The sequence below is a fragment of the Lissotriton helveticus genome, chromosome 8 (genome assembly GCF_964261635.1).
Source record: "Lissotriton helveticus chromosome 8, aLisHel1.1, whole genome shotgun sequence".
Taxonomy (NCBI): Eukaryota; Metazoa; Chordata; class Amphibia; order Caudata; family Salamandridae; genus Lissotriton; species Lissotriton helveticus.
The window spans coordinates 770,481,536-770,506,293 of NC_136069.1; the positions used below are offsets into that span (position 1 = coordinate 770,481,536).

Consider the following 24,758-nt stretch of genomic DNA (forward strand, 5'->3'; position numbering starts at 1 on the left):
TTAAATTATATATCATCCAAACTGTTTATATTGGGAAAAATCAACTCTGTGATTTATGATGTTGTTTGTGGGGAGGGGGAGATTTTGAGAACTCACTTAAATACTTAAAGGCATGTGCTGCGTTTGGCTAGAAATGAACCAGCAATTTGTTGATATCTTTAAAGCCAAAGACAGATTATAACAAAATATTATACACAAATCAACATAACGCAATTTAACCATAACAGAAAAAAACACAATAAAGCACTGAAAACAGAAAGCAACACAACAACAAGTGCAACATTACGTTACAGCAATGCATCATAAAACAGCACAAAAAACAACACAATGCATCACCACCAAAACATGGAGAAACATTCTTGCGGCTCATTACCACTTCCAGGCATCTGCTCTTATTAAACAGGGGTAAAAGTTGCTTGTACCAAGCACTGCATTACTTATCACCACGGGCATGTTTTAGAAACCTTTAAAAACTACTTTTGATCCACCTTCCTTATCTTTTGAAAGCTAGTTTTGAGAGGGAGCAACCTTCACGTCTAAATAAGGCTATGGTAGCTCAATTGATGAAAACCACTATTTGAACCTCAACACGTCCAACCATTTCTGACTTTCTTTTTGCTTAGAGTTTTGGATAGATATGTGAGCGGCCAATTTTAGGAATCTGTGGTTTACCTTTTGCAAAGTGGCACTGAGCTTTTCCATCACGCATTAAACTGTTGAAGAAAAAGTCTAAGAACAACATTACAGAAAACAGTACAAACTTTTGAAGGCAAGCAAAATAACTGACTTATTACCTGAGGTATGATCGACATTTTTTTCCGCAAGTCATGAAGTCCAAGTTCTGATATCAGAACTTTATCGATCCAAATTTTCCCTTCAGGTTCAGCAAGTCGAAAAAGGGCCGAAATCAGGGAGCTTTTTCCAGCGCCTGTTCTGCCCACAATTCCAACCTGCAAAATGTAACACGTGTTCATTATTAACTGAAGAAACGTGAAATAAAAATCTATCATATTCAAAAAGAGGCAAATAGTTAGAAGTCTATCAAAGGGATGGGGCTAGGATGTGATATCATTTAAATAAAAAACAAGAAGCAACAAAAAATACATGTATGATCACAGAAAATATAATGATTAAATGAATATGATATCAAGTTATTTTCAAAGCATAGAAAAGAAAGTGGGTATTGCTGTAGAATTTTCTGAAAAGATGAATTAGTATTCTACTTTCTGATGTGTGTGCTGTTTGTAAGGGAGCTAAGCAGGGTTAGGGTGCAGGGAAAGCTGCAGAGGCCTTTGGAAGGCAAAGGAAAGAAATGGAGTGAGTGCTAGTTAAAACAATAACAGTAGCCCTAGTAGATTGGTTACACAAGGAATACTAAAATAAACCATGATGAAAACAACGTTAGGGATAACACCAAAGGGGAGAAACAAGGTATCCACCAACAGCGGAGGAATGGAAAAGAGTATATGTGATCTATAGCAAACAATGATATACATATAGCTGAAATTTAAAGAAGATTGAAAAGATATGCAAGGTTTTGATTAAAACAACACCAGCAGAAGAAATATGGGAACAAATCAAGTTAAGTAGATCATCACATGATGATATTGCTGAGTACGTCAAGAGGACATAATTAAATGTGAAGGGACAAAATCAAATATCATTGTCCTCAACTGCACATCTAAAGCCATACTGAAGCTATATATATATTTATGAGAAGACAGTGAAAATAAATATGGCGTAATAATAAAACCTTATTTACTTCAACTTTACTAATGAACTTACCTTTGCTAACGCCTTATCTAGTAGAGACTCTATCTAGCTGCAGATTCCTCACCTTAGAATTATACCAAGGTGTCATACTGGATCCAGCAACTTTTCATGAGCAGCATCCTTCACTACTGATGGTGGCATCATTCAGTTTCGTGTGGTGTCGTCCATGCTGGGCATGATGTATGCAGGGCCTATATATAGGCGACACCCCACCGCAGTGACCATCAGTTTCTTTTTGTGACTTTCCACACCAGGAGCATGGACCACAAAGAAAACTGACCACTGGTGTGGAAAACTAGGGCCCTTAAAGAGGAACAACCTTGACCTTAGAAATCTATTTGGAGAGTGGGAAGGGTAGGTGGGTCGGTAAGGATCTAAGGCTAGATAGATACTCGGTCGGATAAGGCATTACCAAAGGTAAGTAACTTGTTCAGTTGCAGATTCCTCACCTTGGAATAGATACCGAAGCAATACCTACTCAGATATGAGTCTGCAAAACAATTTCACACTAAAAAGTCCCGAAGGACTGAATGAGCAAAGTGTCCATCCATACAGAACTGACTGTCCAGGCAGTAGTGCTTGGAAAACGTGTGCAGAGATGCTCATGTTGCTGCCTGACAGATGTCCAGGACCGGAACTCAGTGTGCTAACGAAATGGTACCAGCCTTGGCTGTGGAGGAATGAGAATGAAAACCCTCATGGTGTTGCTTTTTGGTTAGTGGTAGCAGATTTCAATGTAGAGTATGATCCATTGGGAAATGGTATGTTTCTTGGCCCGACATATCTCACGAAAAGTTAATCGTCCTCCTGGAATGGTCTTGTGCAATTAAGATAGAACAACAATGCCCCCAATTGGGTCCTGCTAGTGGAGTCTCTCTTCTTCCTTAGACAGATGAGGCAGAGCGTAAAAGGCAGGTAAAGTGGTGTACTGGCCTGTGTGCAATGGGGTGACTACCTTCAACAAAGATGCTTGAGTCCAAAGGACCAGTTTGTCAGGGGAAAAGGAGATATAGGAAGGCAGAAAGGACAGTGCATGTAGCCCACTGACCCCCTGGGTAGATGTAATTACCACCGGAAAGGTCTAGTCTAGATGGTGAGGAGCTTAATAGGAAAGAGTGAAGCAGCTGAAAAGGAGTGCACGTTAAGAAAGTAAGAACCAAGTTAAGGTCCCAGTGAGGCAAAACGGACTTGTGGTAGAAGATGCTGCCGGAACAATCACATTGCCTAAATTACATGCACACAAGGTCACTGGAGATATTACCTTGTGGTCCTTTACGCAGTGTAGAATATGCACTAGGCATTTACCCAGCGAGGTAGCAATTACTAATTAACCAGTAGAAAGTACTCCAATTAGGTATGCATTTTAAGCAAAACTGTGGACTCTTCTTGGAAAAAATGAGGTTCCTTTATGCCCCTCAAGCTCATTTCACAGATATTAGACCTTATTGGGAAGCATTTACAAATATAAACATAGCGGGTGCCCCAATTGAAGCTCCACTTCTGTAAGGCACAAATTATTCTAACTTCTTGAGCTTCGTGAAGGGAAAGCAAGTGTCTTTTCTCTTGTATTTTCTCTCATATTCCACGATGAAAAACTATATGAAATCCTTAATGGAAGTGAATTCATCATTGAGCTAGTGACTGTGATGAGTTGTTTCTTTCTTGTTTGTTATCTCCTAGTGAGAGCAGAGTCCATGGTTCTCACTTTTAAATACCCTAAGTATGCAAATGTCAAAAATCAAAAGGACCACTCTCAGACCCACTTTCCGACACACACAGGCACTCACACACACCCACTCGCAGACCTATATAGGTACTCACAGACCCACTCACACAACCACCAAAACACTCACATATTCACTCACAGACCTATACAGGAACTCATACACCCACTCCCAAAAGTGACAGGATACAGTTAAGAAATAAAATTTTAAATAACATCGAATTTCCCTAGAAAAAACAAAGGTTACAGGGACATTATGCTAAGGCTCAGATTTAACTCATATAAAACTAAGGAAAGTCAGCAGTTACAATTACCTGAACTAATAACTCTACGCCCCTGCAATGCACTGCTTATGACCTAACATTTTGCATTACCATGACATGGTAAGTGAAATCACAAATCTCAAATGACATCACAGATGACATCATCCACAGAACCAATCACACACCCACGTTTAGCCCATAAAGCCTCACATACACCCACTCACATACTCACATAACCCCTCACATACCCATTCACAGACCCATACAACTTCTTACACACCCACTCACTCATCCATAGAACCACTCACACACCCACTCACTCACTCATACAACCACTTAAACAACCACTAACTCACCCATACACCCACTCGCAGTCACTCACCCATGCAGCTACTCAGACACCCACTTATTCACCTAAACACCCACTCACATGTCCCCCCACCAACTCATACAGCCTCTCAACAAAACCACTCTCTCACACATACAACCACTCACACACCCACACAATCACTTACATACCCATTCACACATCTATACACCCACTCAAACATCCACTCACTCACCCAAACATCCACTCACACAATCACTCTCCAAAACAGCTACTCACACACAAACTCACTTAACCAAACACCAACTCAAACAGCCAATCACGCACCCATACAGCCACTTACACACAGTCCCTCGGTCACCCATACAGCCACTCACCCACCCACTAAACACACATACAATGACTCACACAACCACTCACTCACCCATAAAACCAATCACACACTCAGTTACAGACCCATAGAACCATACTCCACCATTCCCTCCTGCACACAATCACTCATACACCCACTCAAACACCAAAACAACTACTCGCACTCCGACTCACACACACATACAACCACTCAGACAGTCACTCACACACAGATACACACAGCCCCTCACATATCATATATTAGTAGTAGTATCACTCAGTAGTAGTAGACAAAGTATAGTATTTTAACTTTGTAGTAGTTCAATATGTATCAGTATGTCTCTATTAGAAAATACAAACACTCACTGGATGATGTCATCAGTGATATCATTTGAGATGTCATCAGTGAAGTCACGGACAATGTGATGAGTGATGCAATATGTGAGGTCATAAGCAATGTATTGTGGTGGTATATGTAATAGTTAGCTCTGGTAACTATAACTGCTGAATTTCACTAGTTATGTACGAGTGAAATCTAAGTCTAACTATAATAACCCTGTAACAATTGTTTTTTTCAGAACAAAAAATATATCTATTCCCTGAAAAAAGCAAAGGATATAGGGACATTATAGTTAAGAAATAGAATTTATAAAAACCTTAGAAATTCACTGAAAAAAACAAAGGTTAAAGGGACGTTATAGTTAGGCTCAAATTTCACTGGTAGAAAACCAGTGAAATTCAGCAGTTATAGTTACCTGAGCTACCTATAACGTATGCCCCAGTAATGCAATGCTTATGACCTCACATATTAAATCACTCATGACATGGTCAGTGACATCACTGATGACATCTCAAATGACATAATTTATGACAGCATTTCATGAGTGTAAGTAGTTTTGTAAATGTTTCTGATTTCTCCCCCGGGACCCTATCACCCGGCGCCTAGTGCACCCAGTATGCAATGGAACCGCAGGTGTAGCCACAAGACCCCCGCAGTCACAGCTGGCCCATCGTCTCCCGCAGCAGCCAGCATTACTGTCACAAGCAAGGAGCTGCTTTAAATAGCAGCTCCCTGCTTGCGGGAGCAATGTTTCATCTGTTCCCTGCATGCAATTTCTACAAGCGGGAGCTGTTCAACAGCTTATGCTTGCAGAAAGCAAAGTGATGTTTGCTTTTGCTTGGTGTGAGCTGCTACCTCCCACCAATTCAAAACATAAAGCTACCCTCTGAAGGTGGGCACCTCGGGAGGTAGCAGGAGCCAGCCCTGGGGGGTGGTGGTCCCCAGGGCCATCCATGGCTCTTCGAGGGGGCCCCCCTCCATTATTGTATTTAGGCCCAGGGAGGCAGTGGTCCCAGGACTGGGGGGCCTGACAGACCCCCCTACATTAATTTATTCCAGCCGTGTGGAGGTGGCAGTCCCAGGGTCTTTAGGGGGGGCTGCACACCCTTCCCCTTATTTTCAATAAATTGCCCCAATGAGGTGGCAGATTCCCAGGGCTACAAATGGGTGCCTGGGCCCCCCTGGATTCTTTTAGTATAAAGTGCCCTGGGGAGGTGGCGTTCCCCAGGGCTATCAGGGTGCTGCTTGGGCCTCCCTGCATTTATTTAAACAGATTTACCCCTGGGAGGCAGTGGTCTCTGTGGCATGGGTGGGTCCAGCAGGCTTGTCCTCATACATATTTTCAAGTCCATGGGGAGGTGGCAGTTCCTAGGGCGGAAGGGGGCATGTGGGCCCCCGCATTCATTTAAACAGATTTGCCCCATGGAGTGGACAGTCACCTGCACTTTCAATAGCCCTAGGGAGGGGGCTGTGTGTCCCGTACAATTTTTATAGTATGCCCCTGGTCCCTGGCTCACTCAGGCGCTTTGATATCAAGCGCGTGAGACCACGTTTGTTTTTTGGTTTCCATTTCACCATGGATTTGTTGCGCCGGGCGAATTCACAGCAAACATTTTACAATTTTTTTTCCCCTGGCGAGGTCCCTCTGGACCCTGCCCTCTTCTCTTTCTTTTTTACGTTTTTATGGGACTCAGCGGAAGCCGAGTACCAAGATGGGTGCCAACACTTCTTGTTTGAAGTGTTGGCAGCCAATCATATCTCAGCACGAGATCAGAAGGGTTCTATATATACAAATTTGAATTTCCTTTAATATCTCCAAAACTACTGAATGTATTTACACCAATCTACAAAAAGGCCACTTTCTGGGCTAACAGCCACCTTTCTGCAAATTTGATGTAATTTTATGCAGCACTGTTACGGTGACGCTCTTTTAAATTACTGCATTCATTATTTTTTATTTGCCACAATGACGCTAGATTTTAAAATTTCTGCATTGATGTTATATTTTTAAGAATTTCTCACCTGATGTTTGGCACTCTGCACTTCCTGACCCCGATAGTCCTGCTAGCTCCGCCCGAACACCCCGGTCCGTCACGGCAAGTGCCGATTGAACAGAGGGTGTAGACGGGCCAGAGCTGATTGACTTCCTGCTGGGGCACTTCCGGCGCTGCAGTTGTGTAGCGATCTAGTCGACCGATGCCCAGACTCTACATAAAGCAATGTCAGGTCAGACGCGCAGCATACGCTTGCAGCGGGCGCGCCGAAGGCAAGCCCGTCTGCGCCCGTCCGCGCCTGGACCGGGCCCAGGGCCACAACCCCTACTCCTTCCAAGACAGATCCAACTGTCATTCGCTATTCGAGGAAGGAGTTATCTGCTCTCAGGCCAAAAACTACCTGCCCCATATTATCATGTTTGCTAGACACCAAATCATGCCCTAACTGCAAACTAGCTTTGAATCCCTCCGGAAGAGAAAGGCCAAGTATCAAAGGTTCCCAGTTTAAGAGTTTGGGACGCAAAACTCTTCAGGGCAGGTCTAATCAACACACGATCACTAGTCAAATATAACTCCGAAACATTGGAACTTATAGAATCCCAAAATCTCGATATTCTTTTCATTACGGAGACATGGGCAGATGAAGCGTCCAACATTGACTTAGCACAAGCAATCCCGGAAGGCTACTCAATAATTCGGGCAGACAGGAAGGGAAAACGTGGGGGGGCCTGGCCATTATTTATAGAAGTGTTCTAAGGACTAAAGGACTAAACGAGAGCAGTAATTCAGACTGTGAGATGCTGCATTTTCAAATAAATATAACTAACAATGATACGTATAAGGGTCTACTTATCTATAGACCACCTAGGGCGAAAACACCTCTGACACAATTGCTGAGCCCTTTCTTGGAGTCAAGTGTGAAGGATCCTGACTCTATCATTTTGGGTGATTTCAACTTGCACCTAGAAAAGAGCAAAGACACTAGTCTACTAACACTGACAGATGCTATGTCAAATTTAGATATGAAACAGATTGTAACTCAAAATACCCATGATGCTGGCCACACGCTAGATGGGATTTTCACATCCAACAAGAATATTTCGATATCAAAAATCCTTCCGGTTCCATGGTCAGATCATAAGCTAATAATATTTGCTATAAAAACAGGAAAATCATTAGTAGAAGCTGTCCCATCCGGTAAACACACCTGCTCCCCCAACTGGTCAAAAATCAATCCCTCGCTTCTTGAGGAACATTTAACCCCTTCCGTGCTCATGACGAGCTCAGCTCGTCATGAGGTACACCTCTCATGTGCTCATGACGAGCTGAGCTCGTCATGAACACACCCATTTCCATTATGGCCCAGCGCAGGAGGAAAATAACTCTAGCAGCCAAGGTGTTAACAAGATCAATTCCAGAACTTGATAAAGATTGTAGCATAGCCTCAAATCAAATATCTAGCTGGATAAGCGCTGCCGTAAAAGTAGCAGCTCCAAACAATAAAAACACAGCAAGAACGTAATCGCCCTCCCAACCATGGTTCACAAACACTCTAAAAATACAAAAACAAACTTGTAGAAAATGGGAAAAAAAATGGAGGATGAACTATGAGTCCGGACCACGAGAGACTTATAAATCCTCTCTGGCTACCTACAAAAAATTGATATTAGCAGAAAAAAGTAAATACTTCACCCGAAAAATAGAGGAAGCGAAAAACTCGAGCAGAGAACTTTTCACCATAGTAAAAAAACTAACAAAAAATGATAACTCTGCACCGACTAAAATCAGCACAGAATTTTGCAATGTCTTGGGCCAGTTCTTCATAGACAAAGTAGGAAGTGTGTATGAGTCCTTCAAAAGTACAGCTAATCATACATGCAAACAACCAAATAGGGAAAGAAACGACCTCCACATATCACCAACAATCAGACACTCCTTCCAATTTCACCCGCCTTCCACTGACCAGATTCTTCAGGTTGTTAGGCATACAAAGTCAGGAGGCACTTCCGATTCATGTCCACCTAAGATAATGCACCTTTTCCCCGAACTTTTGAGAGAGCAATTAACACTGCTTTTTAAAGAAATTATTAAAACTAACCAATTCCCGGAGACTTGGAAAACAGATTCAGTCCTGCCACTTTTAAAGAAACCCACTTTAGACCCACAAGAACCTGGCAATTATAGACCCATAGCAAGAATACCCTTTCCGGCCAAGGTTTTGGAGAAACTATTGAACAGACAGCTGTCCCAATTTCTCAAAGAGACCAATACGCTAGACCACTCACAATTCGGCTTTCGAGAAGAGCATGGAACTGAAACAGCTCTGTTGATGGCCACAGAGGAACTTAGGTATATGCTGGATGCCGGAGAAAAGGCTGCCTTGATTCTATTAGATCTCTCGGCGGCCTTCGACACGGTAAACCACAATATCCTACTCTGCCGCCTCAGAGATGCAGGAGTGGATGAATCCGCTCAAACTCTAATAGCCTCCTACCTATCAAACAGGACGTTCACGGTGGAGCAGGGAGAGGCAAAATCCAAACCTTTAAGCTCCCTGTGTGGTGTTCCCCAGTGGTCGTCACTAAGTCCTACTCTATTCAACTTATATGTGGCACCCCGGGCGGCGATATTAAGGAATTATGGCTTTACCCCGGTTTCTTACGCCGACGACACACAAATTGTGGTGTCTATCACTAACAACATTAAAGAGATGGCCAAGAAATTTAAGAAATGCATGGAACACATTTTTCAGTGGATGCAGGGAAACTGCTTGAAACTAAATGGAGACAAAAGTGAAGTAATGCTGATGGGGACAGACATGCAAACCTGGTCGCAGGAATGGTGGCTGGACAGCTTGGGTCAATGTCCTTCCCCAGTAAATAAAGTCAGAAATCTAGGGGTTCTCCTGGATGATAAGCTCACATATGAGGCACAAACGAATAAGCTAGCCTCCTCCATCTGGTACATTCTGAAAACAATCAGAAAACTCTTACCATTCATTCCCATAGATTCGCGCAAGACAGTGGTTACTGCACTGGCGCTGTCTAGGCTAGATTTTGGAAACTTGCTTTATGCAGGGATTCAGGCCAAGCAGCTAGCAACATTACAACGTTTACAAAATGCAGCAGCAAGGCTGGTGCTAGAGATTCCAAAGTTTGAACCAGTAGCGCACAGATTGAGAGGTCTTCACTGGCTGCCAATTGGTAAAAGAGTTGAATTCAAGTCCCTGTGTCTTACATATAAAGCCCTTCATGGAACTGGTTGTCAGTTCCTGAAAAATCATCTGAAATGGTACGAGCCCTCCAGATCCTTGAGATCCAGCCATCAAAAATTAAAAATTGATTCAGGTGCCTAGATTTAATCAGGGTCGGTGGTGGGGGAGGGGGGAGGGAGTTTCAGACTGCATGCAGCCAGGATTTGGAACTTGCTCCCAAAGTCAATTAAAAACTGCCCCTCCTTGCTGTCTTTTAGGAAGGAGATAACAACTTGCTTGTTCTCTACAAGTTTTTAACCCCCAATAGAAGCTAACTGGTCTACGATGTCACTTAGCGCCAAGACGCCCATGGGCAATCGCGCGCTTTATAAATCCTAAAATCAAATCAAATCAATCAAAAAATCAAATTAGTACTGGCTGTAGTCATGTATACAAATCATATGGGAAAATCACGTTTCTTTGTCCCCTCCTTTTTCTTGCCCCCTGCTTGACGGATCGCCCCGAAACTTTCCATGCACAACAAGAATCACCTCAGCACTTTTGGGGGAAACTTGGGTGAAGATTTGTCAACCAGCGCCAAAGATATAGGCAAGTTAAAAAACACTTATCCCATGGAAACATGGTCCTACCTATAAGATAACAATATATGTGTGTGTGTGCGCGTGTGTGTGTGTGTATTTATATATATGCATATTCACTGTAAAAACAGAGGTTAATGTAATATTACTGTTAAGTGTGATGAAAGGATGTGTTTTGTTTTTAAACCTGAGACATTCACTGAAAAAAAACCAAAGGTTAGTGTATTCGTTATAATTTGGTGAATTTGCGAGTGACAACATTAACATTTTGAAATAAAATAAACTCAGAAATTCACCAGTTATAGTCAGCAGCGCTAACTATAACTCGCGCCCCGTCATGCACTGCTTGTGACCTCACACATGACATCACTCTGTACATGACCTATGACATCATTTATGACATCACTCATGACTTCCCAAATTAATATCTCAAAATCTACTAAACAGATTTACACCAAATCACAAATTCCTGCCAAATTTAGTGTAATTCTCTTCAGCAATTTTTGCTTTAGCCTTGCCTGCATTGGTTTATGGAAAATGCATGGGGATTCTGCATTTTGGGAGCCCTATTTTTTCTTGCCTCTTGCTTGATGGATGACATCTAAGCTTTCCAGTAAGTTTGCTGTGGTAGGTGAACTTTGTTTTTGAAAGGTTTTGTGAAAATTTGTCAAACATGGCCAAAGTTATTAGCAAACCAAAAAGCGCTCCGGCTATGGAAAACAGACCAAATTATAAGTACCTTGTGATAATATATACAGTGCACAGTGGTGGTTGACACTGTGTAGTTATAGCTAGGTCGTAGTTTCCACAGCAAGAAAATGTTTTGTTTTGCTAATAACTTGCCACCATTTGACGAATCTCCACAAAACTTTCCAACAAGAAATTTCAACCACTTCGACTCCGTCAAGGAAAGGTTCGGGGTGATCCATTAGTCGGGGCAAAGAAAAAGGGAGGTTCCCAAAAGGTTTATTTTCTGTGTTAATTCCCATAAAAAACTTTGCTCTATAATATAGACACAAACGGCTGAACAAAATGACACAAACTTGTCAAAAAAATTTAACTTTTTCTCAGAAAGCATACTTTTTGTTATTCGGTCTAAATCTGTTTTGCAGTTTCACGAAAATCTGCTTTAAAAGCACCGCTCGAGGTCAGGAAGAGATTAAAATGATGAATATTTCTAGATGGTTGGTCCAGTGGGAGTCTCATAGTAAGACAACTTAAAAAAATGTGCCCCTCTTATTGGTCGAGTGAGGTTTTTTCTCCTGGCAACCTTTTGGGTACCGCAGGACTGATAACGGTCCTGCAGTATCATGTGTAATCTGATTGTGCAGCTGTAACTTGGAAAGAAAATCATGCGGTGGTCATCTCAGGAATCTGGGATTTGGTCCCTCTATCCTGGAAACATTTGTAAAAAATAGTATAGAAGCAGAGCAGAGATACCTGGACTCAGAGGAACGAGCAAGAGGAACCAAGAGGGACGCCCCCACCCATAAGGACCAAAAGTAAAAAGTTTTTTTGCAGACCATCAGGACCACAATACTGCTGTGGGACCTAGTGCGACCCTACCATGAGGTACTATAGTATTCCCACAAGAACCAGCAGTCAAGCTTCACCCAATTGTACCATGGGAGCTTCACCACAGTACTATGTGGGTGAAATATAAGCATCAATACACTGAGAGCACTTCGATACCAACAAAAAATGGAAACAAAATATGAATTTAATATTTTTAGGGCATCTGCAGGATGTTGGGATCAGAGCTTGTCTAATGTCTGGCCTTGCAGCCAATAGCCTGCTGTGCATGATCAAAAGCCGTACGCAGTCGAAATTGGCCAACCAAGGGTAGTCAGCTGACTGTGGGGGGTTGGATGCAGAGCCAACAATTAAAAACAAAGTCTGAGTTGGGTATCTGTAAGGTGCTGGGTGTCAGTAGGGTCTTGGGCCTGCGTGAAGACCAAGCATAGGCCATGGATAGTGGGGAGCTGGAAACCCACAAGGATTTGGTTGCTCATGGGGGTAGGGTGCAGAGGTTGACCAGAGGCCAATCCCTTCAGCCAACCCCCATGGTACACGGCCAAAGACTGTGCACAATTAAATGCAGTGCACAGCGAAAGGCCTGTACACAGCCAGGGGTTGGCTGTCATTGGGCGGAGGATTAGGGTGCAGGCCCTGTGCCAACCCCACGGTTATGGCCTGGCCGGAGGAAGCTGGGCACAGAATCTGGCCAAAAAATAAAACAAAATACAAGCTGGGTATCCACAGGGGGATAGGATTCCACAGGGATTAGGCAGAGTGAGGGGTCGGCTGCTAATGGGGGGGTTGTGCAGAGGTCCTGGCCAGAGGCCAGGCTGTGTACACCCCGCTGCACATGGCTGAATGCCATGCGCAGCCGAGGGTTGGCTGCTCCGACTACGAATTGAGTGCAGTGCCTGGAAGGAAGCCACCACCCTGCTACGCATGGCCGAAGGCCAAGAGCTCACCGGGCTTGGCTGGCCATGAGAGTGTTTGGGCTTTGATGTTCCAAAACTATTTCTGTTAACAGCTATACCTTACAACTACTCCAAGAATGCAGCATGATTGATCAGAAAATTGTATCATGACAGACAAGAGATAGAAGGCACAGCCAAAATATAAAAAATGCTTGGTGAAAAAACTTATAATATGTGCGCAAACATACCTTTTCCTTTGATCTAATCAAAGCAGTCAGGTGCTTTAACACCAAAGGTCCATCCAAACTGTAAGCAAAATTTACATTTTCGAAGGCAATCACCCCTTTGCTTGGCCAGTCTGGTGGAGGGCGCTTTTTGGATTCCCATGCAGCTTCTTTCTCCAGTTGTGTATACTCCAGCACTCTTTCTACTGATATCATCTGCAAGGAATTGATTACAAAACCCTATTAAGCACAATGTATTCATTAAATACTTTTTTAAAATCATGATCAAAGTTTAATTGGTGGAAGATTTCAGAACTATACTCAACGGCTGGCAGAGGGCAAGTCTAAAGTGATACACAAAGATGGTTTGTATATGTAAATATTACAAATGTGTGGGTTAATGTATTCATGCATTTATTGTGATTTTGACTAGCATGAATACTGTAGGAAATTGGGTCACTGTTTGAGGAGGGTGCAACCACAATTCTTGTCAGAGTGAAACACATGCAAACCCCAAAATCTCCTGTACTTAACCCTCTGGTACTGTGGCACAAAAGCAGTCAGGAGTAACTTAAAAGCAACATTTAAAATATTTATGCAGCACTTCAAACAGTAATATTGTGAAAACACAACACAAGAAAAACACCACACAAACTTAGAAAAATAAAGTGTAATGTAATAAATGATTTGAAACCAAAACAACAAAAATCCAGTAGAACCAGGGAAATGCAATTTGAAAGATTTAAGTGAAAATATTGCCTAAAAGCACAAATTTCCAAAAGTGGGTATTTGGTTGCACCGGACCAGGACAAAGTCCCAAGTTGAGGTTGACTATGATGGAGCACTGACTGGAAACAGGGACCTAAGGGCTGATTAGAGTGGCAGTCGGAATTTTGCCCGACCGCCATCCTTTCTTAAATTGGACCACCCAACAGACTTGGTGGTCCCGCCATAGGTATTAAGATGCGACCGACACCACGGCGGGCACAATGCCTATGTTTTGTATTGCAGTGGGTGCTACTGGCTGCTGCATACGCCGCAGAACAAAAAGGGGACACTTTACTTATTCCTGCACTACGTTGCAGGCAACATGCGGCACATTCCACATGGTGCAGGGATATGTGCCCCCCATAACTTACAGCTGAGGGCCAGGGTGTAATAGGGGACCTACTAGTGGGCACCCAATGTCCCTTTCCGCCAGCCTTTTCATGGCGAGTAAACCACCATGAAACGGCTGGCAGGGAGGGACATCATAATACCTAGGCAGTGCCTGGTAGCGCCACCATTGTAAGGATTGGATTCCCCTCCAATGGTCCAACGAGCTCCTTGAGCCCGTCGGATCCATGACGTTCGTTCTCTCCCATCACCACCCGTCCCCCGCCATCCTAATGTGGGGGGAGGAAAACATTATTACGATGGCGGTGGGACAGTCACCCAATGGGCTGTCGAGGGTGCTCCCACCGTCATAGTAATCAGACCCGAGTTAGGCCCCCTGGAAAAAGTATCTTAAGTCATTGTTGAAGAGCGTTGCAAAATCAAGCGACGAGGATGCATTGCACAGCGCCGGCTGCAAAGTCCTGGGTTGAGGAGTATCACAGTTCCGAGGAGCTGCTGGGCCCTGTGTTGGGGTTGCGCCTCACTGTGGCATTTTGAGGCAATGCGGTGCACTGGTTCTACCTAAGCAACAACAGCTGGGCTTGCAGAGCACCTTCAGGCCCAATTCCAAGTGTACAGGACTGTTGTAGCACCACTTGGGGGCACAACTTACAATAAGCAGAATCCAGGTTTGGGTTGAAGGTGGTATGTGACCCGAAATACAGGCTTCAGGCACTAAATACTTGGGAAAAGAAAATGACAACTTTCTTACATTTAAAGAGGGTTTTAAATTACAATTCTTTAGACACCAAATTTAACAATTCTACCCACTCCCAATTGAAAGTTATTACTTTTAATGTATCAAGGCAATGCAGTGTTACTATATGGGAGATGCATTACTTGCAGAAGTGAAAAACGAATTTAAGAGTTTTTCACTACCAAAACATGTAAAACTTAAAAGTACATGTTCAACATTGTAAATGCACTGCACCCTGCTCTCTAAGCTATGAAGAGCTTACACTAAGGGTGACATATGCATTGAAAATGAAGGTTTAGGCCTGGCAAGAGGTTTAGCTTACCAGGTCAAAATGGCAGTGCAAGCACAGTCTGCAATGGCAGGCCTGAGACATGTTTAAAAAGGCTACTTAAGTGAGTGGCACAATCAGTGCTGTAGACCCACCAGTAGTATTTAATTCACAAGCCCTGGGCACCTTTAGTACTACTTTACTAGGGACTTACAAGTAAATGAAATATGCCAATTGGGTGTTAGCCAGTTTTACCATGTTTAAAGGATAGAGTACAAGAACTTTAGCACTGCTCAGCAGTGGTAAAGTATGCAGAGTCCTAAAAGCTAACAGGAACAGGTTCAGAAAACAGGAGGTTGAAGACAAAATGTTTAGGGATGACCCAGCAGAGAGGGTCAAGACCAACAAATATCATCCATAGATCGGTGTCTGCTGATCTTCACAAATGCTACCTAACAGAATTTACTACTTCATGATTCATGGATTTAGCATTATGCAAAGTTATTGGTGAATGAATTTGAAAAGTTTGGGTCAATTCTGATCACGGATTCACAGTTCAAAAAGCATTTGAAAGTTTACAATTTCAACAGAATCTGAGCTGACTTCCACTGCTTATCAAGGCCATACAATATCAAGGGCTGTATTTATGAAGGCACAAGTTAAGCAGTGTGCATCTTAAATAGTGATGGCAGAATTTCAACGTTACTTAATATCAAAGTCATAATATCATGGGTACTGTTATATTCATGTTTTGTATATCAATTGTAAATGTTTCATGTTTAATTTGGAGCAATATTATTTACGTTTTATATATCTATTACTTTAACATTGTGTTTTTTAGATAATTATTGAAGGTGATTTATGTTAATAACTCAAATGTATTTGATTGTTCTTTTTTCTAACTGTTCTTTAATTTATTGTGCATTTTAATGTTATTTTTTATTTGTATTTTTTGTCAGTAAAATCTCCTAATGCAATTTGTTTGTGGTCATATAAGTGTTTTGGGTGAATAGTGGTTTAAATTAATGTTTAAATATTGTTAATTTATTTGAAATATTTAATATTTTTTATATTCTTGAATGTTTAAGGTTAGGTTTTAAATCTATATACATATAGTTTTAAGTTTCTTGAGATTTATTTTCCAGGCAGTTGAATTTCATAAAGGTTTGGGTAGGAAGTGTTTTAAATAATGTTTTCATATTTTTCTAATTTAATGTTAACTACATTTGTAATATATTTACTTTCTTATTACTTATAAAACATACATGTTTTTTGTTTATGCTTCAGGTAATTGGGTTTTATAGGGGTTACATGTGGGTACTGTTATAAGATGTATATGTTTCAATATATTCATTCAATATTTTTAAATGAGACCTTTAACTGTATCACATTATTTTTTACTTTATATTTTGGTTTACAATATTTTTATCTCAATATTATTTTAATCTTTGTAGTGTCATACAACATTTTATGACGGAACCCTTTTGGATCCTAACGGATTCTGTAGAGCTGTGGCGTAGGTGTCAGAGCAAAATGCCACGAAAGCTTGTTTTAGAATGATGAGTTTGCACTTACACGCAGCAGCATAGGGACATGTTTTACTAGGATCTGTGTGTGGCGCGGGCAGGCATTGGCGGGTACACAGGCTGGGAACACGCTACAAATGGTGGCACGATAAGGCATAGGTAACCCGAAGAATGACTGTACTCTCCCAGATAGTTTGCCATGATCCAAGCAAACTGCTCATGCATGCCACGTGTGCCACTGTAGAAGAACAGAATTGACTCTTCATGCACGTTGAGTCAAAGCGCAACTTCAATCACTGTAAAGCAAATTAAGACAATGAAAGCATTGCCAAGAATCTACACGTTGATGGTCAAGAACCTGCTGGTCAAGTCATATAACAGAACAGAACTGTCATGCAAGATAAAGTTGTACGCTATACGGAGTGATACTGCAAGAGGTGGTTATGTACTGACATGGGAATAATTGCTGACTGATACAAAAGGGGATGATGGACGGAGCGTTTGAGCAAATCAAACACTCACCCCCAGTCAACTGATCTGGGTTTAATCCATCGCCATTCTTTAGCCCACTCAGCCACCCCATTTCAAACATGGCTATATGCAAATCAGTCTGACCCTGTGCCTCATGGGAACAGTCCAGCCCGAACTGCCAAGCCATGTCTTCCATGGACCGGAAACAAGCATCCTGGGACCGGTTTCGGATTCATAATCCTCATCAGCCAGGCTATCTTGAATCCAGTGGCCAAGTGGCTCAGACGTGAGTCCCTTGCTCACTTGGCCACTGGATTCAAGATAGCCTGGCTGATGAGGATTATGAATCCGAAACCGGTCCCAGGATGCTTGTTTCCGGTCCAGGGAAGACATGGCTTGGCAGTTCGGGCTGGACTGTTCCCATGAGGCACAGGGTCAGACTGATTTGCATATAGCCATGTCTGAACTGAGGTGGCCGAGTGAGCTAAAGAATGGTGATGGATTAAACCCAGATCAGTTGACTGGGGGTGAGTGTTTGATTTGCTCAAACGCTCCGTCCATCATCCCCTTTTGTATCGCTTTGTTCGCCCTAAGTGTGGCAGGGTATGCTCAGACGTGCGTCCCTTGCTCACTTGGTCACTGGATTCAAGATAGCCTGGCTGATGAGGATTATGAATCCGAAACCGGTCCCAGGATGCTTGTTTCCGGTCCAGGGAAGACATGGCTTGGCAGTACGGGCTGGACTGTTCCCATGAGGCACAGGGTCAGACTGATTTGCATATAGCCATGTCTGAACTGGGGTGGCCGAGTGAGCTAAAGAATAGTGATGGATTAAACCCAGATCAGTTGACTGGGGGTGAGTGTTAGATTTGCTCAAACGCTCCGTCCATCATCCCCTTTTGTATCGCTTTGTTCGCCCTAAGTGTGGCAGGGTATGCTCAGACGTGAGTCCCTTGCTCACTTGGCCACTGGATTCAAGATAGCCTGGCTGATGAGGATTATGAATCCGAAACCGGTCCCAGGATGCTTGTTTCCGGTCCAGGGAAGACATGGCTTGGCAGTTCGGGCTAGACTGTTCCCATGAGGCACAGGGTCAGACTGATTTGCATATAGCCATGTCTGAACTGGGGTGGCCGAGTGAGCTAAAGAATGGTGATGGATTAAACCCAGATCAGTTGACTGGGGGTGAGTGTTTGATTTGCTCAAACGCTCCGTCCATGATCCCCTTTTGTATCGCTTTTTTCGCCCTAAGTGTGGCAGGGTATGCTCAGACGTGAGTCCCTTGCTCACTTGGCCACTGGATTCAAGATAGCCTGGCTGATGAGGATTATGAATCCGAAACCGGTCCCAGGATGCTTGTTTCCGGTCCAGGGAAGACATGGCTTGGCAGTTCGGGCTGGACTGTTCCCATGAGGCACAGGGTCAGACTGATTTGCATATAGCCATGTCTGAACTGGGGTGGCAGAGTGAGCTAAAGAATGGTGATGGATTAAACCCAGATCAGTTGACTGGGGGTGAGTGTTTGATTTGCTCAAACGCTCCGTCCATCATCCCCTTTTGTATAGCTAATAATTGCTGACTGACAGAATAGTAAGAAAGGTGTATATTATCATTCCACTTACCAGAGCCTCGATAAGTAGAGCTTTACAACCTCAGTACTGGGTGAGGAGACCCAAGAAAAAGCACAAAGGTTGTGCTTACAGAGCTGTCCGATACCTGAAGTGGCCCACTATGAAAGCTGCCAGGTGATACCTCAGAACAATCCAGAGGTCTCCAACAAGTGAAGGGCTTTGATGGAGACTGAGGAGAAGGTCACTGCTTCCCTTATTATCTATGACAACTCTGAGGCCGGTCCATTGCAGGGCATCACAAATAGAACGAATGACGCACACTCAAATGGGCAGGCGACAGGAGCAGAAAGAGCTCTACCCTCAAGGTCAGCAACTCCTATAACCAGTTAACAAGCTGCAACCAACTTTCGATACCACCGAAAACCAAAATATTGGTGATAGATGGACTGTGTGGATAGAGCATCTGATGATTTCATTGATGCACTTGAAAAGACCGATAAAAAGATCATTAGGTATCTCAAAAATCTTGATGGTGTGAAACAAGTCATGAAGAAAATGCTGCGAACTGACGAAGAAATAGCATATTGCCAGATTAAAGAAACGCTGAATCCCAAGGTCAATCCAGTACCAAGCGTGGATTAGGAAAGATACATTTTCAGTCAAGAACACCAAAAAGCTAGTGAAACCATTGAAGAATTTGGGGAGAGACTTGATACACTCATCAAAACCTGTAGGTTCAATGAATTTTAGAATGAGGAAGTTTTGCGACTTAGTGTTATGGATGGATTCTTGTCAGATTCCTTCAGATGACGCATGCCAAGAGAAACTTCTAGCCTGGAGCATGTGTTGATGACTGCCCTGAAAGACAAGCCGCTGACATGAAGACCGGAGGTGCCCGGAGTGAATCAGTCCTGAGTATAAAAAATAAGCCAGAGCAAAAGACTGAAGGATACAAAGTGATGATTACATGCAAAAAGATGTTGTGTTTTGGATGTGGATTTTCATTTCCACACAAAGATAAATGCCCTGCCATTGGACAGATATGTAAAGGCTGTGGGAAAGAGAACCATTTTGTGATGGTTTGGAAAGGGAAGGGAAAAGTATGTGCGTCACAGCACGAAGACAAAAGGCAATGTTCGACCACCCCCACAAGGTCAGGCGCTAAAATCAATAGAGGCAAACTGATACTGAAGTTGATTGTCATATAAGTCATCATCAAACAGCTTTTCCTCCTCAATATCAAATGAAAGTGAGGACGACCATTGCGCCATGTCAATGCTTACCTAGGAGAAACGCGTGCATGTCGGACTGGCTGCATGTGAGGAAAAATGTCAGTCAAAGAAAAGTCAATCTGCCAAAGCACCAAAGTCATACAAAAATTGTCCCAACATTACATTGAAAATGAATGATTGCTCAATACTTTTTGCTCATCGACAGTGGTGCATTAATAAACATAATGCCTGGAGGGAAATACAATTAAATGTGTCCATTGCCTCAACTTACGCCTTTGAAAACCAAAGTGTACATCTGGGCTGCATTGATGCCCATAAAAAGTCAAGGTTCACTGAAAAACACGAAAATGATGGTGCAAGCACCCATCCATGTGCTTCACGGTATAGCGGCAAGTGACTTTGCTCGGTTTCATTACTGCTGCTGATATGGGACTGATTTATGTGAATTACAATATGAATGCTCAACATGAAATAGTAAGTCCGTTTCCTTCATTGAAATGCTGTTGAAAAATAACTTTAATCGCTACTTAAGCAAGACATTATTGAGCATTCAACTGGTCCAATGCCATGGGTTTCTCTTATAGTGATAGTGACCAAAAAGGACACTGAAGGAGCTGTACGGATATGTGTTTATGTGCGCCAAGCAAACAAGGCAATTGAGCGAGAACAACATCAAGGTTCACACATTGCAGACATGATAACGCAATGAAATTGTGCAAAGGTCTTCTCTCGCCTTGATTTAAATAAAGGTTATCATCAGTTGGTAGTCAAAAAAGACTCCAGGTATATCGCACAAGTTACTACTTGTGTAACGATATATCTGTAAGAGACATTAGTTAGTATTAGATTCCTTACCTTAGAATATCCCCAGGCGTCAGACTGGATCCGGAAACTTTTGCGTAGCAGTACCCTTGCGCGTCGGTAGGCGTCGTCTGCGGCTCCGCGTCCGTCGTCGTGGGTGCCGTGATGACTTCGTCGGAGTACTTAGACGCCGCCTCCGCGTGCTGACGTCAGTTCTTAGACACAGCTTTTCCGCGCCAGAAACGCAGAGCCATGTTAAAAACCAACACTGGTGCCATTGAAACTAGGGCCCTGAAGGGGACAACCCTAACCCTAGATATTTGTTCGCAGAACGGGGAGGATGGGTGGGTCGGTAAGGAATCTAATACTAACTAATGTCTCTTACAGATATATCGTTTCACAAGTAGTAACTTGTGCATCTGAAAGAGACACGTTAGTATTAGATTCCTTACCTTAGAATAGATACCCCAGCAATACCAACCCCGGTGGTGGGTCTGCGAACCAATAATCACACCAGAAAGTCCTGGAGGACGGAACGGCCAAAGAAGCCATCCCTCCGGACTTGACTGTCCAGGCAGTAGTGTCTTGCAAACGTGTGCAGCGATGCCCACGTAGCTGCCTGACAGATGTCATGTAAGGGCACACCCCTGCCCAGGGCAGTGGTGGTTGCCATCGCTCGGGTAGAATGAACCCGCAGTCCAACCGGGGGCTCCTTCCTAGCCAAGGGGTAGCATGCCTGGATACACAGGATGATCCACCGGGAGATGGTCCTCTTGTGCACTGCTTTCCCCTTCTTAGCGCCCACGTAACCAACAAAGAGTTGGTCATCCACCCGGAACTGCCGTGTGCGATCCAAGTAGAATGAGAGCGCACGTTTTGGGTCCAGACGGTGGAGCCGCTCTTCCTCTTTAGAGGGATGCGGTGGCGGGAAGAAGGTAGGCAAGGTGATGGACTGCCCGATGTGAAAGGCCATGACAACCTTGGGCAGGAAAGAAGGTTTGGTACGAAGCACCACTTTGTCCGGATGGACAGAAAGGAAAGGTGGAGTACAAGAAAGAGCCTGGAGCTCACTCACTCTCCTGGCAGAGGTGATGGCAACCAGGAAAGCAGTCTTCAAAGTCAGAAGGCGAAGAGGACAGTTGTGAAGTGGCTCAAAGGGAGCGCACATCAGGAATGTTAAAACCAGGTTCAAGTCCCACTGAGGCATCACAAACGGAACAGGAGGAAACGTGTGAGTGATGCCCTTAAGAAATCTGTTAACAATAGCGGACTTTGGCGCTTGATCTAAACCCCTACCTGTTCTTTGGTTCTTTGGCTCCTTATCACCACCCTCTGTGACTGCCCAGCGAGGAAAACGCCAGCGCCTCGCGGGTCCCGCAGCGCCTTTTACCACCAACAGCTGCTGATTGCTGGGAGCTCTCTAGAGAGGAGTGCGGGGCAGGTGAGAGCGCCGGTGGGGCTGCGAGTATACAGGCAGGTACTCCAGTGTCCAGGAGTCCCTGCGCGCCCAACTTGCCACACCTGGGCTGCTCTCCCCGCTGGCCACGCCCCCCGCACTGGATTGAAAAACGGACCTTGCCAGCGGCTCTTTGGGATTCCTTTGGCGCTTGATCTAAACCCCTACCTGTTCTTTGGTTCTTTGGCTCCTTATCACCACCCTCTGTGACTGCCCAGCGAGGAAAACGCCAGCGCCTCGCCGGACCCGCTTCGCGGGTCCCGCAGCGCCTTTTACCACCAACAGCTGCTGATTGCTGGGAGCTCTCTAGAGAGGAGTGCGGGGCAGGTGAGAGCGCCGGCGGGGCTGCGAGTATACAGGCAGGGACTCCAGTGTCCAGGAGTCCCTGCGCGCCCAACTTGCCACACCTGGGCTGCTCTCCCCGCTGGCCACGCCCCCGCCTATCAGCGTCTGAGACTGCCGTATCCTTGCTTAAAGGTGACCAGTGCCACCGCTTCGCGGGAGCGAGCGGGAGCGTGCCGAGAGAAGCCCGGGCAAAGGGCGGGCCCTCGTTGGCCGGAGTAGGCTGGGCTGGGCCTACCCTCTTTAGTTTGCCTCTTGATTATTGGTCTTATTTTGTATTATTCAAATTACATCTTAGTTTGGTACCTCTTAAGGCCAGTTATGCCTTCCCCGGCTAGGGATGGCACTCCTACGAGGTTGGGAGGGGCAAAAAATAGGACCTTAGATAATTATTTCCCTCGGGCTGCGGGAGAAGGGGATAAGGAAAGTACTTTGAACAAGCTTCGGGCGGAGCGTAGACGCTCTATAGAAAATCTGAAAAATAGGCCCTTTTTAGAAAATTCTATATCATTGAGCGAGGAAATACCTGCTCTGGATGATGTCCCACTCCTTTTGAGGGACTGCACCAACTCCCCCACCGAGTCATCTTCTGACTTAGTCCCCTCTCTTAGCCCAAGTAGTGCGACTATAGATTTAATTTCCCAGCCCCCACCAGCTACCAAAGCTGGGAAAGTTAAAGCTATAACCAAGCCCACTTTTGTGCAAGGGGTATATGGGCCCCCACCGAATAAACATAGGAAGAAGACGAGGGGTGGTCAGGGAAAAACTAAAACAAAAATCCCCCACTCCGAGTTTGGTAGGGTAACAAAACTCCCTCCCTCCGTTGAGAGGTTAGTTGAAGAGGCACATTCACTACCTCTTGAAAAGGCTACCACTGCTTCTGACTCGGTTGATGTTACAGTAACAAATGTCACTAATGCCCCTACCTCTGTTGTCCCACTAGGAAATCTTGAATTTCTGCTCAGATCCCTATTATTGCCCATTAGTGAGAGTATTAAAAAGGTCGAGATCAGACTCACTATATTGGAGGCTACACTGAATAGCATGAAATCCGTGGCTGGTATACAGAGTAGACCTGCCGAGACTATTTCTCCTCCCATGGTCCCCACGAAATCCGACAATAGGCCAGCCAATTTAGTACCTCCCCCGATTACTACTGTTGCTCACCCTTTACGACCCCTTATGGCTAATATAGTCTCAGCCAATCTATTAAACCCTAATAGGCCACCTCCACCTGTAGGCCTAACTCCCCCTATACCAATTACTGCTAGTTCTGCTTTCCCGCCTCCAGTTAAGCCTCTTCCTAGGCCTCGTAGACCTAATCTCCCCCCAGAGGCTAACGACCTTATGGTCGTTATGGCCGGTGTCCCTTTACTTGAAGTGAGGGAAGTTGAGAACTTCAGCACTCTGAAAAGCAGGGTTATCAAGTGGCTGAATGTGAATAGACCCCTACCAGTTCACCTCAATAACCAAATCATTATGGTGAGAAGGGTCCCTTGGGTGGGCAAAACAAATAAATCTATAATAGGGGATTGCATTCTGGTGAGCTTTCGGGATGCTGGGACTGTTACTTATATATGTCGAGGGAAGAATAGATCATTAGAATCAACAATCCAGACCCTTCATGTCTAATTTTTCTTCCCTCCTACCCCTATGCATCTCAATCAAGCTCATGATAACTGGACGAGGGTTGCTCGGAGGGGCAGACATTATGACTTTAATGCTCGACCAGTCTTTCATGGCCCGGTGTTACCATTTTTTGGGTCCAATCGATTTAGTTGCCTGAATGGACTTGAGGGGGTCGATTGACACACGGGCTGTTATACTAACACAGTGGGAAACGATTCTACAGTTGTTGCATATACAAGGGATTTAATATTGGAACCTGATCAACAAAGCCCCCTGGTACAACAAACCTTATCTAGTGGGGTTCATGGGATTGAGGCAGATGTGCACATAGCCACAGATATCGAGCCAATACCCTCTACACTGGCAAGTAATTGCATGGAACCCCAAACCCTT

General features: G+C 44.1%; 1 protein-coding gene across 1 annotated transcript in view; it reads right to left on the bottom strand.

Annotated features, from left to right (window-relative positions):
• Positions 1–24,758, bottom strand: part of ABCC4 (ATP binding cassette subfamily C member 4 (PEL blood group)) — a 1,754,849-nt gene that overhangs the window by 250,874 nt on the left and 1,479,217 nt on the right. Inside the window, exons 25-26 of the mRNA XM_078657605.1 lie at positions 13,242–13,433; positions 795–950 (exon numbers count right to left, since the gene is read on the bottom strand). Of these exons, the coding sequence (XP_078513731.1) occupies positions 795–950; positions 13,242–13,433 (348 nt within the window). The remainder of the gene's footprint in view (positions 1–794; positions 951–13,241; positions 13,434–24,758) is intronic.